We start from the raw sequence: 14,331 nt of genomic DNA, 5'->3' as shown, positions 1-14,331 counted from the left end.
GGTAACGCATAGTAAGATGTTCATATACACACGATGCGTACATACGTACATGTCTCATGTAGTTCCATATGTGCGACACTCGATAAATATGGTGGACTCCCCTCTCTCTCCGCCGCAAACGTGCCTCATCCTTTAGCTTATGCTCCATCTTTCTATTCTCAAGTGTTCATATTCTCAATTTGAGAATTCTATTCTCGCGAAAGGTGTGTTCGGACAGCTTCTTCCGCGTATGCGTGTGTATGTAGGAGCGCTCAAAATAATTGTTTCGAGGCGTTCATTCTATTCCATTCCATCCCGTTCTATTCCATTCCATCGTATTCGTTTCAAGTTCCAAGATGGAGAGAAAACAATATCGCGGATTCTTTCGTTCAAGGTGCTTGTAAACATATATCCCTAACATAGGATTATCGATGATTCTATTAATTCCATGAATTCAACGTGAACGCGCAATGGCGAAATCCGTGCTTGGGTCGGACACATTGCCAAAGGCAGGCCGTGTAAATGAAGGTGAGAAACATTGAGCTTTTTTTTATCCTTGAACTGCTTTCATCATAAGATACGCTCTCTGAGGTAGGCTACTACCTCTCTTCATGTTTCATCTTTTTTTTTTCTTTTCATATTTATACCTGTTTCGTTTCAAGTGCGGAAAACGCGTTAAAGTATGACCAAATAAATGAATACGTCGAGAACAGGATTAATCATCGCATTGACATTTGTGTGTGAATTTGTACTTTTATTTGCATTTACAATTTTGCAGTATGCCGCGAATGGCTGGTACACGAAGACGGAGCATTAGCTTATCGACTTCAAGACGAAGAAAGTACGTGACAATGTTTGGCTTATATATTCGTATGGGTATAGACATGTCATAAAGAGTACTAGATTCATTGGATTCTTCCAAGACGACGGCTACTTTCAGCCGATTGAATTTATCATCTTAGGTAGAGCAATACAGGTTTTTTTTACAAATCAAAATTATGGGGTCAATTTGAAAAATTTGGCATTATATAGAAAAAAAAAAAGAAAGAGAAAGAAGTCTTATCAAGATACACTGTATAGCTGAAAATTCTGTTACTAATAAGAAAATATATCAAAAAAAAAAGAACAAAATGATTTTGATCAGGATAGAAAATAGAAGATAAGATTTATAAAAGAATGTAAAAGCTAAAAGGGGAATGCTTTATGTGAAATACTTATTATTTATTATTATTTTTAAGAAATTTATTTTAACATACAATTTTTGATCATGGTTCATAGTCAAGGAACATTATACCGGCAACAAAACACGAAATGCACAGATGAGAGAAGATTTGCCACGAGCCAAAGTTGAACAGGAATTGGAAGCATTGAGATATCAAACTTATATTCAACAACAGTTAGTAATATAATTTGTCTAATTTAATGATGGGTATTTACACAAGTTATCAAATCTTGAAATATCTTTTTTGCACAGAGAAGAGAGAGATGCACTTGTCGCAAGACAGATTGCACTTTCTCTGGAACGAGAAGAAAGGCAAAAAGAACGCGAATTGCAAGAAATGATGAGATTACAATTAAGATTGGGAGATGAAGCTATGCAACAGGAATTTGAAAGGCGTATGCAAGAGGAAAAAGATGAGGTAATCACAATATCTTGATTAATGAATGAAATTATCAATGGTTAATGAAATTTTTTTTCAGAGCAGTTTTATTTTGTGTGTGTGTGTGTGTGTGTGTGTGTGTGTGTGTGTGTGTGTGTGTGTGTGTGTTTATCTGAGAAAAGAATGAAACAAATGGTTCATGTAAGGAATATAAATTATTAAAATTCGTTTTATATAACAGGAATTGGCGAGAAAATTGCAGCAAGAAGAAGAAGAAGAAGAAGATAATCATGACAGTCCAGAGGATGAGCGATTAATGTTGGATCAAAAATTAGCGATGGAAGCACAAGATGCCGAGTTGGCGCGAATGCTTCAGGAAAAAGAACGTGCAAAAGCTCGTAAAGCACGAGAAAGAGCAAAGCAGAAAAAACTAGAGCGTCTGCAACAGCAGGCAGATGAACAGAATCTCGCGGAACGACCTCAAAGACCAGACAGATTAGACTTGAAGATTCTGTCAACCAAGAATCGAGCCCGTTATCCTGCCAATTCTCAGTATCCAGATCCTGAGGAAATTCAAACATTGGATGATCCTGTTGACAATATACGAGAAATGGCAAACGTTGCAGCCATTATCGATCCCACTTATAATATGCATCGAGGTACTTCGAGCAGCTCGAGCAGTACGGTAAGTCCTACTTATGCTTTGCCGACGCCGCCACAAGAGCTAATGGCGGATGATGTACCATGTTACATGCCGATACAAGGCCAACGACGAAACCAGACTCAATCATCATCTAACATGCATGAAGAGAAACACAAGCGACGAGTTAAAGATGGATGTAAGCATCAGTAAAAGATAAGTAAAGATTGTATATGTGGTATGAGAGATTAATATTTTTTCTTTTATAAGAAATTGATTTTTACAACTATCAAATAATGACACAAGTTAATAAGTATTGTTTATTTCTAAGCGCTCTCTCTCTCTCTCTCTCTATATATATATATATATATTCAAAATATAACAAAATAGCTTTATATATATAAAAAGCTATTTTGTTATATTTTGAATATAATATGATTGAACGTATGTGTGTGTATGTGTATGTGTGGCGCGCGCGTGCGTAAAATAAAAAAAATTTATTTAATATACATAAATATGTACGTAGATATGTGTATACGAATATTCACTTGAAATATATGTATACACAAATTTTTCAATTATTTTTTGTATTTTTTAATAGAATGTTCTGCCATATATAGCGATATAAATCAATACACTGCCATATGTCGCGCAAAATATGATGTGCCTTTTAAAGGGCATACGAATTTACAAGCCTTGAGAACTGAATTAATTACCCAGCAATAAAATGAGATTACGATTGCTAATATCCGAATGGATAGATTGTACCGTCCTCGACTTTCTATTTACGCTTGATGCTGGCACTTTTGTATTATATATATATGAAAGTATATATAAAATATATATAAAGACGCTAGTATAAACAAGTTATTTTTTAATAACACGCTTTTCAGTATTCGAATTTTTGAGCATTTCTAGCATAAAATGAAAGCAAAGAGATATCTTAGACAATCGGAGAACGATATCTAAGAAATATATTTTTCAAATTGATGCACTTATATATGGCGAATGAACAGTGACAGTATATAAATATTGATCGATGTAAGAATTTATTACAGTTTCATAATTCATGTGTGTGCATGTGGAGAGGAGCAGGGGGGTAATATATAGGTACAGAATGTAACACATGAACGAGTTGTAACAAAAGATTAAAAAACTATTGAGAAATCTTTTCTCAAAATTGTTCTTGATCGTATGTAAAAAAATTTCGCATTTCCAACACGTTCAATTTATTCTTATAAAATGACTGTATGGTATGTTTCCGTTACATAGATACTATATACACAAGTTCTTTATAATGATTAATTAATTTAATAATGAATCTCGATATATATATATATATAATATAGAAAATTAGTTTATATATATATATATATATATATATAAACTAATTCTCTATAAATCAGTTCTAACTCTTTTATGCAGTTCATAAAGTAGAAGATAAAGAATGACAACACTGCCAAAGATAATACTTTAACATCGACCTTTAGGAAAAGTGTTGATAAAGAAAGCGCGTACATACGTACATTATACGTGCGAAAAGATTTAAATCGATTTAATATGGTTAATGTTGTAATCTTTTTTTAAATTTTGAAATATGCGAACAAATTTTCAAAATAGATATATTGTTTACAATATCTTGAAGGGCATTAGAACGCAGAATTTTCACAAAGATTACATTGTCAAATTCTCCTAAAAAAAAAAAAAAAAAAAAAAAAAAAAAAAAAAAAAAAAAAAAAAAAAAAAAAAAAAGTTTAATTTCCAATTTTTAAATAATATAATTAAAATTTATTCATCAATTCTCTGTCATCATAACGTATGTATAATGGACTTATTGTATGTACTTATTGTATTATTCTTAATTTATATAAGGATTGATAAATTTGAAAAAGAATAAGAATCTCTATCAAGTAAAGCAATAGTTTAAAGCAATATATATTTCATTAGAATATATTTGTAATGATTACATTTTGTGGTGAGTGGAATTTTTTTCATTTGATACTGTATATTATCGTATATTATCTTTCTTTTACATTTATTGTATCAATACAACTATACATGAGTTAATTATGTGAATAAATTATTTACAAAGATATAATACATTGTCTCTTGTTGCCGAAAATATAGGAGGATATATTATTATATGCAAAATATCTAATAAAAAATCCTGTGTTACAAATCAAGCATTGAAAATATTAACATAAAAAAGAGAAAGAAATTGTAAATCTCCCAAAGAAAAAAAAAAACTAATTACTGCTGATATTTTTAGAGATCTATATATGTATGTGTAAAAACGAAATAAATACCACTTTAATCATCAGAAAAGAAATGTACATGGCGGATGTACATGTGGTAAACACTTGATATATCTTCAATAATAGTTCGTCATTAGAGAATGCATTTTTGACATTCAATCGTAGTCGTATCTCTGTACACTTGTCCGCAAAGACATAGATATAGGAATAATATGATATACCCAACATTGAATAGAACGTAGTATTTTATCATACAACTGTGACATATGTATAATGTAATTTTTTTGGATGTGGAAGTGCTTCCAACTCGAGTGTATCGGGCACATTTACTTCTTACATTTCCTTCATTTACTTTTTTTTTCCCTTGTATAACATATCTATCATATTATATGCAAGTTTACAAAAATCTTTGATAAAAACAATCTTCGAAATTCTATAGATTATTCAAGAGAAATTCTATCTGTTAAAAAGAAGAAAAAAAGAGATGCCATATTTGATAATCACAATATCATATTAGCATATATTTCCAGCACCAAAATAATTGACAACTTAAAATATATATATATATGGATTAGAAAAAGAGAAGAAAGGAAAACAACATCGTTCAGTTCTCTGCTTTTGCTTCCCTATCTTTGCAAATAATTAAATCTATCTGTCCGATAGAATGTCAATATTAGTAATCAATATAATGCAATCATTTTTTCACAATTTTTAAATACGATATGATAATTCAAATTCGGTCTTCATTTATTATCATTTATAGAGTTGTTCATTATACCAGTAAAATTACTTGGTATTATATCTTTGACAGAATATAGACACTGAAAGGCTGATTGACAATTGTCACGCGCATATAATATTTTATATCATTTCTTTCGCGCATCATGTTGAGAAGAATCTGAAATACTTATGCATAATATGTGCTTACGAATATTATAAAAATTTTAATGCTTGCAACGAATAATCTCGTACTGTTTCGATAGACGTAAGCAGACATGATGAAAAAATGATGCGATGAAAAGAAAAATATGCGATACAGTAAAATGAATGTGAGGGAGCGTATCCAAAAATTTACAAATCCATAATATGTGCGTTAGCTTCGTTACAACTCCTGGGAAGTTTCCAGTTCTAATTTGTTGTACTTTTGGATTTTTTAGATACAACGAATCTTGTTCGAAATTGTGATCCAAAAGTATTCACGATTAAACGAGCATAACGGCCGGATTTGACGATGCCATGAGGTTTCGATGTAGTGGATTGTTGCTTTCCTCTCTGATAATAGCTCGGTATAAATGAACTTACTTTTCTGTGGAAAAAAGTAAGATATAAGCTGATTTTATCTTTTTCTTCTCAGATAAAGAGACGACATAAAGATAATTGAAGCTTAAAAGAGCGAAAGAATACATAGCGGCAAAAGAAGAATGCTGGTTGTAACTGTGTAAAATCAATTAATGAGTAACAACCTACGATATTGGTTCTGAGAAATATTTTCAGATCTGGTTTGGGGTGGTGAGAACACATAATTCGGGACTTCCCCGATGTCTGCGATGTCTGCACAAAAAAAATTACGATCTCGTCAAATGCCATCAATTCAATATTTATATATTGCTATTCGATAAGCGAATGGTATTACGTCCCAGCGAACGTAATCGATCATGAAATTCCATTTAGCATAAATTATGTATATTATGTTTGTAATGGAAATCTGGAAGTTATAGAAAGGAATTCAAAGGATAGTTTAGAAAATGGCTTTCAAAAGAGTCACAATATTTTAAAGAGAGAAAAATTCGATATTGATAAAAAATTCAATTTGTTATTCATACAACATTTTCTATATGATCATAAGACCATTTCACTCGGCAAGCGGTCAATTTTAGAAGTTACCTTTCTCCGATGGCACATCGTTCGTTTCCTCCGGCAGCGAGAAGGAAAACAGATTGCTAGTCTCTTGATTCACATTAGTTTTGTGCGATCTATCTCGTTTCCGCTTCACCGGCTCCTTTTTCGTCTTGTTGATTGTCGTAGCTGACTTGGACGTTGGAGCATTCTGCGCGATTTCCTGGCTATCCACGGTTTTATCTCTTTCGAGTTTTACTCTCACCTCATTTTCCATGGATTCTTCTGCTATAGCTGGTTCCACCGTGATATTTCTGGCGTTGACATTCCTGACTCTTCTTTTCATCTCTGTATACATTACATCGGCGCTGGACGCTCTTCTATCTCTCATGTCACTTTGCGCAGCCTTTCTCCTGGTGGATCTCGTTTCTCTCAATGGCGGACTCAAAATCTCTTCTAATTCCTCCGGTATAGACAGCATCGATGCACTTCGATTGCGGGCGTTCGTTAGTCTACTGACAACTTCCTCCGTATTTTTCACGACGAAAGTCTTTTTCTCGAGTCTTTTTTGCTCCTCTTGAGATTCGACGGCTTCCGGGATAACTTCTTTTATAATACTACTGGACCTACGTCGTCGTGATAGTATAGGCTGCGCCGTTATCTCTTTAGGCACTGAACTACCGCGTCTTCGGGTCATTGTAACATCTCGTTCCTTCGATCGCTCCTTGGACGATCTCAACGATCTGCTTGATATTGTAGCGTCTGCATCGGACGACATCGAAAATTTCCTCACGCGTCGCTGAGACTTCTTGTTTATGTTCCCGCCTTCCTCATCGTCACTCGTCAACTTCGTGAGTGATGACACACTTTTTGACCTCGCGAAACTCCTCTCGATCGGGGCATCTGCTTGTAATTCTTTTCTCACGGAAGAAGCGAGTCTTGTGCTTCTCCTTACTTGTGGTAACTCTTCCTTGACACTCTCGGAGTCGCTATCTTTCATCTCGACTTGCGATATTTCTTTCGTCACGGACGAACGATCTCTTCTCCTTCTTGCTAACGACTGTGCGTTACAACTTTCTACCGCAGATTTCGACTCAAAACTCTTATCTACCGAACTCATTAGCGAAATAATGTCTTTCGCGAGAGATTTCGCTCTTCTATCACGTAATCTTTCTGATGGAGAACTTGTCGTCTCCTTCATCATCGAACTTGCTCTACGCAATCTAGTACGTACAAATGAAACATCCGTAGCCTCAACTTCATTCGTCTTATTTTTCGAGTTATTTTGAACCTCTGACAATTTCCTCTCGGCTATCTCCTCAGTTGCTCCTTTAGAAGTCTCGATACTATTGCTTTCTATTTTAGTTAGCCTTACGTAACTTGAAAAAATTTTTTTCCACTCATTTTCGATATCGACATCGGATTGCGGTTGCAGAGCATTCTCAAGATCTTTTTTCGAAATGCTATCTCTCCCAATTTCTGATTTCCATGTCGTCTCATTGGATTCACAATTCTTCTCCACTTTAATATTCCGCGTCACATAATATCCTTGTAAATTGGAATATCTACCGTTTTTCGCTTTTGTTTCTTCGGTTTCTCTAGTGCTGGAATCAGATTCGTCATCTGTAATATTTGGCATGTCGTATAATATATGCTCCGAATCAACTGAATGTCTCTTTCTTTTGTTATTATCAGTTTCATCAGATATTAACGGTGTCACAGTTCTGCTACTCGCAGATTCGTCATCGGTTAAAACAATATCATTCATCTGTACCGATTCTTGCAAGCCGTTAGGTTTCGTCACGTTATACCCATCCGTTTGACACAATTCCGGATCCCACATCTCGCGAGATAAACGGGAGGCCGAAAAAATTTGGCTATCCAAACACATTTGCGTGTCTTCGAGAATCGTAGATAGACTCTCGAATACCTCCTCTTGCTCATTGTTGTCTTCCTCGTCTCGCAATTGGAATAACTCTTCATCAAATTCTTCCGAAACGGTCGAACTCGATCCAACATTTTCAGAGGCTATAGGCGTCCCGTAATTTTGCAAACTTGGACTCTCATTCCTCGCGATTCTTCCGTTATTATATTTGTCTTGTCTCTCGCTCTCTACATTTTTCTTTAAATTTCCTTGTTCCGCGAGATCGCTTTCACTAGAAGCAGATGGTTCGATATGTACAGAACCCTTAGACTCAGACAATGTGCTTAGCACATTGAGATCCTCCTCTGTCTTATACACATTACTCACATCGTCTCCTTTAATCGCTTGCTTATCAATAGATTTATTAATAGATTTAGAAACTACAATCTTTGTTAATGGAGTAGACGAAATAATAAATTTATCGTTACTGTCTCTCTTCGTAGACAATCTCCATTGTAATGGACTGGTACGTTCTGCTTTCTTCGAGTAGTTAATATCGACGCTACTATCAGAAGATAGAACAGCGGGCGAGTAAATGGAGGCCGATAATAACGAGTCACGATTTCTCGATATATTTGGGGTAAAGTTGGATGATTTATTCGTCTCTTTGGAAGTCGAGGAAGTTATGGCGAACAAATTTGTAGATGAATCAATCGCTTTCTTCGCACCTTCCTGTGACATTTCTACAGACGATTGTAAGACACTTGTTCTGAGGCTAGGTCGTGGACGGGCATAAATTTTACTGAAGGTGTTGCTACTGTCACTCAAAACTGTGTCTTCGTAATATGATTTGCTGTTCACATTTGAACTGATGAACCCATCATTGCTCGCGTTTGGAGCATCAATCTCATTGTCATCTTCTTCCTCTCTCTTTTCCTCTTCTTCTTCCTCCTTTTTCTCTACATCTCTTTCCTCTTCCTCGTTCACTAAAACTTTTTTGGATTGATTGATGTTAAATCGTATCTGTCTATTGACTCTCCTCTCTTTCTCCAATAATCTGTCTCCCTTCGTTTGGGACGTCGTGATATCAGAGGACGTAGAACTTTTTACGAGTTGTCTAATTTTCAAAATTGATTGCGGTGTCTCCAAGATACGATCCTTGTTCATAGATGTATCAAGTTTGCGCTTTACCAGAGGCGTTTCAAAAGTTGCCATCAATCCCGATTCTTCTGAAGCTCGTTTACTTGACGAAATGTTCCCGTCTGATAGTTTTCGGCGTTTTATATTGTCCAACGTATCGTCTGCATTATCTTCATCCTCTTCATAAATTTGATCAATCATGCGTTTATCGCGACTCTTGCGCATCAGCGATGGGAATAAAACGCAATTGACGTTTGCGCCGTAATTATTAAGTCTGAGTGACGTACAGGGTGCGCTCACAAATGGGATCTGACCCTTCTCTCCTCGTTGATAGGTTTCTCTCGCCTTTGTGATCACCGTTTCGTATATGGTTCGCAGCTTGTCGTGGCTTTTACAATGCGACATTGGTCTGGGATAACGCTCCTTCAAATCCGTATCCGAGTTTATTGCGGCCGCATTCGTAGAAAATCGTTTCGTGACGTCAGGTAGAGTCATCTCATATGCACTGAGCATTTGACTATTGAGCGACATGGATTGTACATCTTTGACAAAGTTCGACTGATACTGTCGAATCGGATGGCTACCGATCGCTTCCGTATAACGACATCGTTGCAGATAATATAATAATCGCAAATCTTCCATCTTATTCTCTTCGAGAAACTTGATAAATACTTCTTCTTCCTCAGAATCCAATACCAAATGCAAAACCTCGTCGAGTCTATCGTATTTCTTGCACGCTCGGAAGAAGTTCGTTAGTAGTTGCTCGTAATGACATGGCGGCCGACGATGAAAAGCAGATTGCACCAGACCATACTCGACTGAGAGACTCATAGCCATACCTTGTTCTTCCATGGAGGACAAGGGAGGTTTCCTCACACGAAGATATACGAGCGCCAGTTTGTGTTGATTATTACGTACCAAGGTGCGCAATATGAGTTTATGGTGCCAGTCCTTGATATCGGAATCGCAAATCAACTGGCCGATTATTGTATCAAGAAAATTCTGATAGTTTTCGTGATCGAGCAGCCAGAACGCTTGAGTGAGCTTGATAAGACTAGGGCTCATCATGAATGCAGACGGATATTTAATCAGCTGCTTCACCGCAGGATACAGCGCGGGATGCAATAACATTGCGAGATCCATCAGAAGATAAATTGTGATCTGATGCCTGCAACTAATTTCATTTGTTTCCGTGTGATGACAATCGGTTAAAAAAGAACGTAGCAAAGATTGCAGCGATGGCGGTGGATAGCAGCCATTCGTGATGGTGCTACCTTCTCTTTCCCATTGTGCTTTCAACATGGGACACTCACGCGTTATCAGTTCATCGATAAACAAGTCTTCCTCGTTTTCGCCATTGCCATCGTTATCCTTTGAAAATTGTGCTCGTTTTTCTTTGTAAAGCATCGAAAGCTTCTCATACGGATAAGGCACTCTTAACGCTAAGGAGATGGACAGCATGTTCTTCTTTTTCTTCTCTTTGTTATCGCCATCATTCTCATTCTCATTCTCATTCTCATTCTCATTCTCATCTTCATCCTCATCCTCATCTTCATCTTCATCTTCATTTTCATCTTCATCCTCATCGTCATCCTCGTTCTCGTCCTCGTTCTCATTCTCGTCTTCTTCTTTCTCCTTCAAATCTTGTGTTTCAGGCAACAGTCCTACATCATAGAACCAAAGAAGTACTTGAAAATATGTAGACACGCGTCTCAATGTTCTTCGTTGCTTTGTTAAATCCATTGTCGTGGAAGGCAATTTATCTACTACATTGGACAGACATTGCAATTGTTGCGAGCAAAAACGCAAAGTTCTCACATCAGTTTCACCGATGCTGCTGCCTGACTGATCGAACAAAGGAATACAGAGCCGATCCGCCATCATTTTTATCATAGAAGCTCTCTGAACGCCCCATTTAAGAAAAGTGGGATATAAGTAAGAAGCACTACCGTCCGACCATTCTGTGGCGCATTTTACCAGAAAAGTGGACCAGAGCTGTTCCAGGCAAAGTGACAGCAACATCTCTCGCTGTACGTTCTGATCGCTAGCAAACGAGCACTCTGAGTTAAAAGGTACCAATCCAATAGAGAGACATCTATGGAACGTTTCAAATGGCCGTATCAATATAACTGGACCTGCTGTAACTATTTCACGTAGCAAATCGGCCTGGATACCACGTGTCATCCAGAATGTCAATTTCGTTGGGTTTAACTCTACCCATTCGAGTGATAATGAGTTGGGGTAGAACAATTCCTCTGGCGGACTTGGACCATTACTGAGAAATTCTTGCAAACTATATGGAACATATGCCAAACTTATGACCTGATTGTCTTCCTCGTTGTGTGCATTTGATCGTGTACGGTATGTTGCCAGTATGCTGTTTGGATTCTGACATTCGCTGACAGTATGCGGCATTTGCTCCTTGTACCATTGATTCAAATCGAAAAGTAGTACTCTCACATTGGTAGCAATAAGCAGCAAATTATCCTCGCCTCGTCTACCAGTCGATTCGGTTTGTTCTGGATTGGATTCTCTTTCAATGGTACACAAACTGATGATCCTGTCCCCTTCATTCAACTCTGACTCAAACTTGAGGCTGGGCTCATCTTCCAAGTTAAAGTACAAGTTTATCTCTCTGTTACAATATTTTCTCTCAAATAGCATAGCGTACATCCGCAATATCGGTGGTGCTTTCGACAATTCGTCCTGAAAAACTACCCACAAATAATAAAATGGTCTAGGATCATCTGTGGGTTCTAACAAGGCCAGATGCGTGACCGTCATATTTTCATCGACGGGTGTACTGATCCATTGTATGGTACCATCGTTCTGCCAAATTATTACTCTGCCCAAACAGCCAGAAATTAAACAACCAATCTTTGTAGAACTAATAATCGCAGTGGTCAAATTGTCGCCGAGTAAAGAAGATAATTCGAAATCCTCTCTGTTAAAGCCAATGTACTTTTCTATACCTAAAATGTATTGAATTTTCAAACAATTGTTACCATTGTATTAATCAAAAATTTATGCATTATAATTACAGATATGAACTATAGTATAACTCTCCTATTTTTCACATTCTTATTAATAGTATCGATATAGTATTAAATGAGAATAATAGAGAATACTTAGATGGATATTCAATAATTATTGTTCGTCTATAATACTTACGGCTATTGAGCAAATTATATGCTGCATGTCTTTCTCGATTAGAATGATGCCTGCCAATAACTTGATTCGCTGATAGAAAATCTATCTCTGCAGGTGATGTTTCATCCATAACAAAGAAATTATGTGTATCCCATGTAGATCTTCGGAGATCAATCATAATATGCTGAAGATTACGCAAAACTACACAGGCTATTCCATCCATTTCATTGAGTACGTTATCCTGTCTCTTATCATTAAATTCCTCCCATTTTGCACCACCTGCTACAACACATACTTGTTCTACTCCATATGGCATCTGAAAGACAATGCAAAGTATAAAAAAATTATCTATTATAATTTTTTATAATTTTTATCGATAGGAAATTGAGTGGCTCATTAAGACATTTAAAGGATGCTTAAATAATACTTACACGGATAGCTCTCAAGACACGGGATGTACTACAAGCAAATATACATAATAAACCAGAAGAATCTTTCAGTTTGCTTGCACAATTGTCTATTCCAACCAATAGTAATGGAATTTCTTCAGATTGTGCAGGAAATTGAGAAATGGATGTTATAATTCCACGAAACGTCCATCTGCTAATGGTTTCTCCCGTTTTTACATTGAAGACTACCAAATGACAACCGTAACTCAGCCATGCACATGTTGCATTGTGTAGAAACCCTCCACGATAATCAATGTTATTCTGTTCTTGGAAGTTCATAGACTGGCCATACTCTAAATTCCTTAACCAGTTTGATACAGGAAATTGAAGATTTACAGTCCTGCGTATCTATACAAGAAAACAAATTATAGGTAAAATTAATAGATCATAAAAAATGACGACTATCCCTGTTCATCAAATAGAATATCCACTTTTATATCTTCAGCACAATTATATCCAAAATAGAAAAACATTAATCGAAAACCTTATAAAATCCCTACTACCAACTGATTATATTGATAACTGAATATTATAACATGGCATATTACCTCGCAGTTGACTTCCTCTAGATCCTTCATTCTTCGGATGAATTATCAAAATATTATCAGTCGCATATCGAAATATCAAAAACCGTTAAGTATTTCAAAACCGTTCTTGCGGTTCTCTCGAAGCGAGGTTATGCTGGCGCCAAAGCTCCCGTTTATCTCGTGGCTGACCGGAAGATGCTTATATGCGTAAGAGATAAAATTGCATGTGCAGTGGAAAACAATTTGTTGGAAAAACACGATAACAGCACAATTTGGAATCGTTTCATGTGTAAAATTGATACTATCTATCATTCATTTTACTGGTTTCTTATCCTTTTTTTGTATAGGCATTTTAAAATTACAAGCTATTACGCACTACCACAAACAGCACAGTACATACATAACGGCTACGTTCAGGCAGAAAACGTACGATTGAGAAAGCATAGTATAACTAGTATGGGCACTTTGTATCAGTATGTATGTACCTTTAATCTCTGATCCCGCGTCACGTGACCTTCCGCCATGTTAATAAATGAAAAAGCAAAGACGAATTGTATATAGAAATAACGAGAGCGTTTAACGGGGTGGTCCTATTAGCGTACTAGAGCACACAGCCACTCACATCAGCCGATGTTTAGGAATTTTTCAATGGACCATCAAATAAAAAATTTACATTTAATTAGCCAATTAGCGTTGTGCGCTAATCGGATCCCTCGGATGCCTGTTTGATCACGTTTTAATTGGACACAGCCACTTATAGAGACCTATGCCTGGAAATTTTCCATTGAATTAACAATTAAAAAAATATTTTAAATTGACCAATCAGCAACGTGGACAATCGGGTCTATGTCTATGCCTAGTACCGATTGGATACTCGATTGCTCACGTTG

General features: G+C 36.3%; 2 protein-coding genes across 3 annotated transcripts; one reads left to right on the top strand and one right to left on the bottom strand.

Moving 5' to 3' along the window:
* The first annotated feature begins 36 nt into the window (after positions 1-36).
* Positions 37-4,318, top strand: LOC105424851 (uncharacterized). The gene is made up of 5 exons (XM_011635316.3): positions 37-507; positions 758-820; positions 1,258-1,375; positions 1,454-1,619; positions 1,822-4,318. The coding sequence occupies exons 1-5, from the start codon at positions 450-452 to the stop codon at positions 2,431-2,433; spliced, it is 1,017 nt and encodes a 338-aa protein (XP_011633618.2). The 5' UTR covers positions 37-449; the 3' UTR covers positions 2,434-4,318.
* Elys (AT hook containing transcription factor 1 homolog) lies at positions 4,127-13,925 on the bottom strand. Of its 2 annotated transcripts, none has more exons than XM_089072823.1 (6): positions 13,463-13,925; positions 12,897-13,262; positions 12,487-12,781; positions 6,360-12,287; positions 5,939-6,026; positions 4,127-5,781 (listed from the first exon to the last, which is right to left on the bottom strand). In XM_089072823.1, the coding sequence occupies exons 1-6, from the start codon at positions 13,490-13,492 to the stop codon at positions 5,604-5,606; spliced, it is 6,885 nt and encodes a 2,294-aa protein (XP_088928949.1). In that variant the 5' UTR covers positions 13,493-13,925; the 3' UTR covers positions 4,127-5,603. The 2 variants fall into 2 exon arrangements, with proteins under 2 accessions (XP_088928949.1, XP_088928950.1); XM_089072824.1 differs by having other exon boundaries at positions 5,641-5,781; positions 5,943-6,026.
* Positions 13,926-14,331: the final 406 nt, after the last annotated feature.

This window comes from Pogonomyrmex barbatus, unplaced genomic scaffold (genome assembly GCF_055798465.1).
Source record: "Pogonomyrmex barbatus isolate J1 unplaced genomic scaffold, ASM5579846v1 scaffold14, whole genome shotgun sequence".
Taxonomy (NCBI): domain Eukaryota; kingdom Metazoa; phylum Arthropoda; class Insecta; order Hymenoptera; family Formicidae; genus Pogonomyrmex; species Pogonomyrmex barbatus.
Note: the sequence above shows the minus strand (reverse complement) of the source record. Positions and strands in the feature narration are given on the sequence as shown.

Excerpts from the sequence above, each read along its gene's own strand:
- LOC105424851 (XM_011635316.3), top strand. The coding sequence starts at position 450 with ATGGCGAAATCCGTGCTTGGGTCGGACACATTGCCAAAGGCAGGCCGT. Across the intron at positions 508-757 it reads GGCAGGCCGTGTAAATGAAG|TATGCCGCGAATGGCTGGTA; the intron begins GTGAGAAACATT and ends ACAATTTTGCAG. Across the intron at positions 821-1,257 it reads TCGACTTCAAGACGAAGAAA|TCAAGGAACATTATACCGGC; the intron begins GTACGTGACAAT and ends CATGGTTCATAG.
- Elys (XM_089072823.1), bottom strand. The coding sequence starts at position 13,492 with ATGAAGGATCTAGAGGAAGTCAACTGCGAG. Across the intron at positions 13,263-13,462 it reads TAGAGGAAGTCAACTGCGAG|ATACGCAGGACTGTAAATCT; the intron begins GTAATATGCCAT and ends TTTCTTGTATAG. Across the intron at positions 6,027-6,359 it reads CGATGTGCCATCGGAGAAAG|ACATCGCAGACATCGGGGAA; the intron begins GTAACTTCTAAA and ends TTTTTTGTGCAG.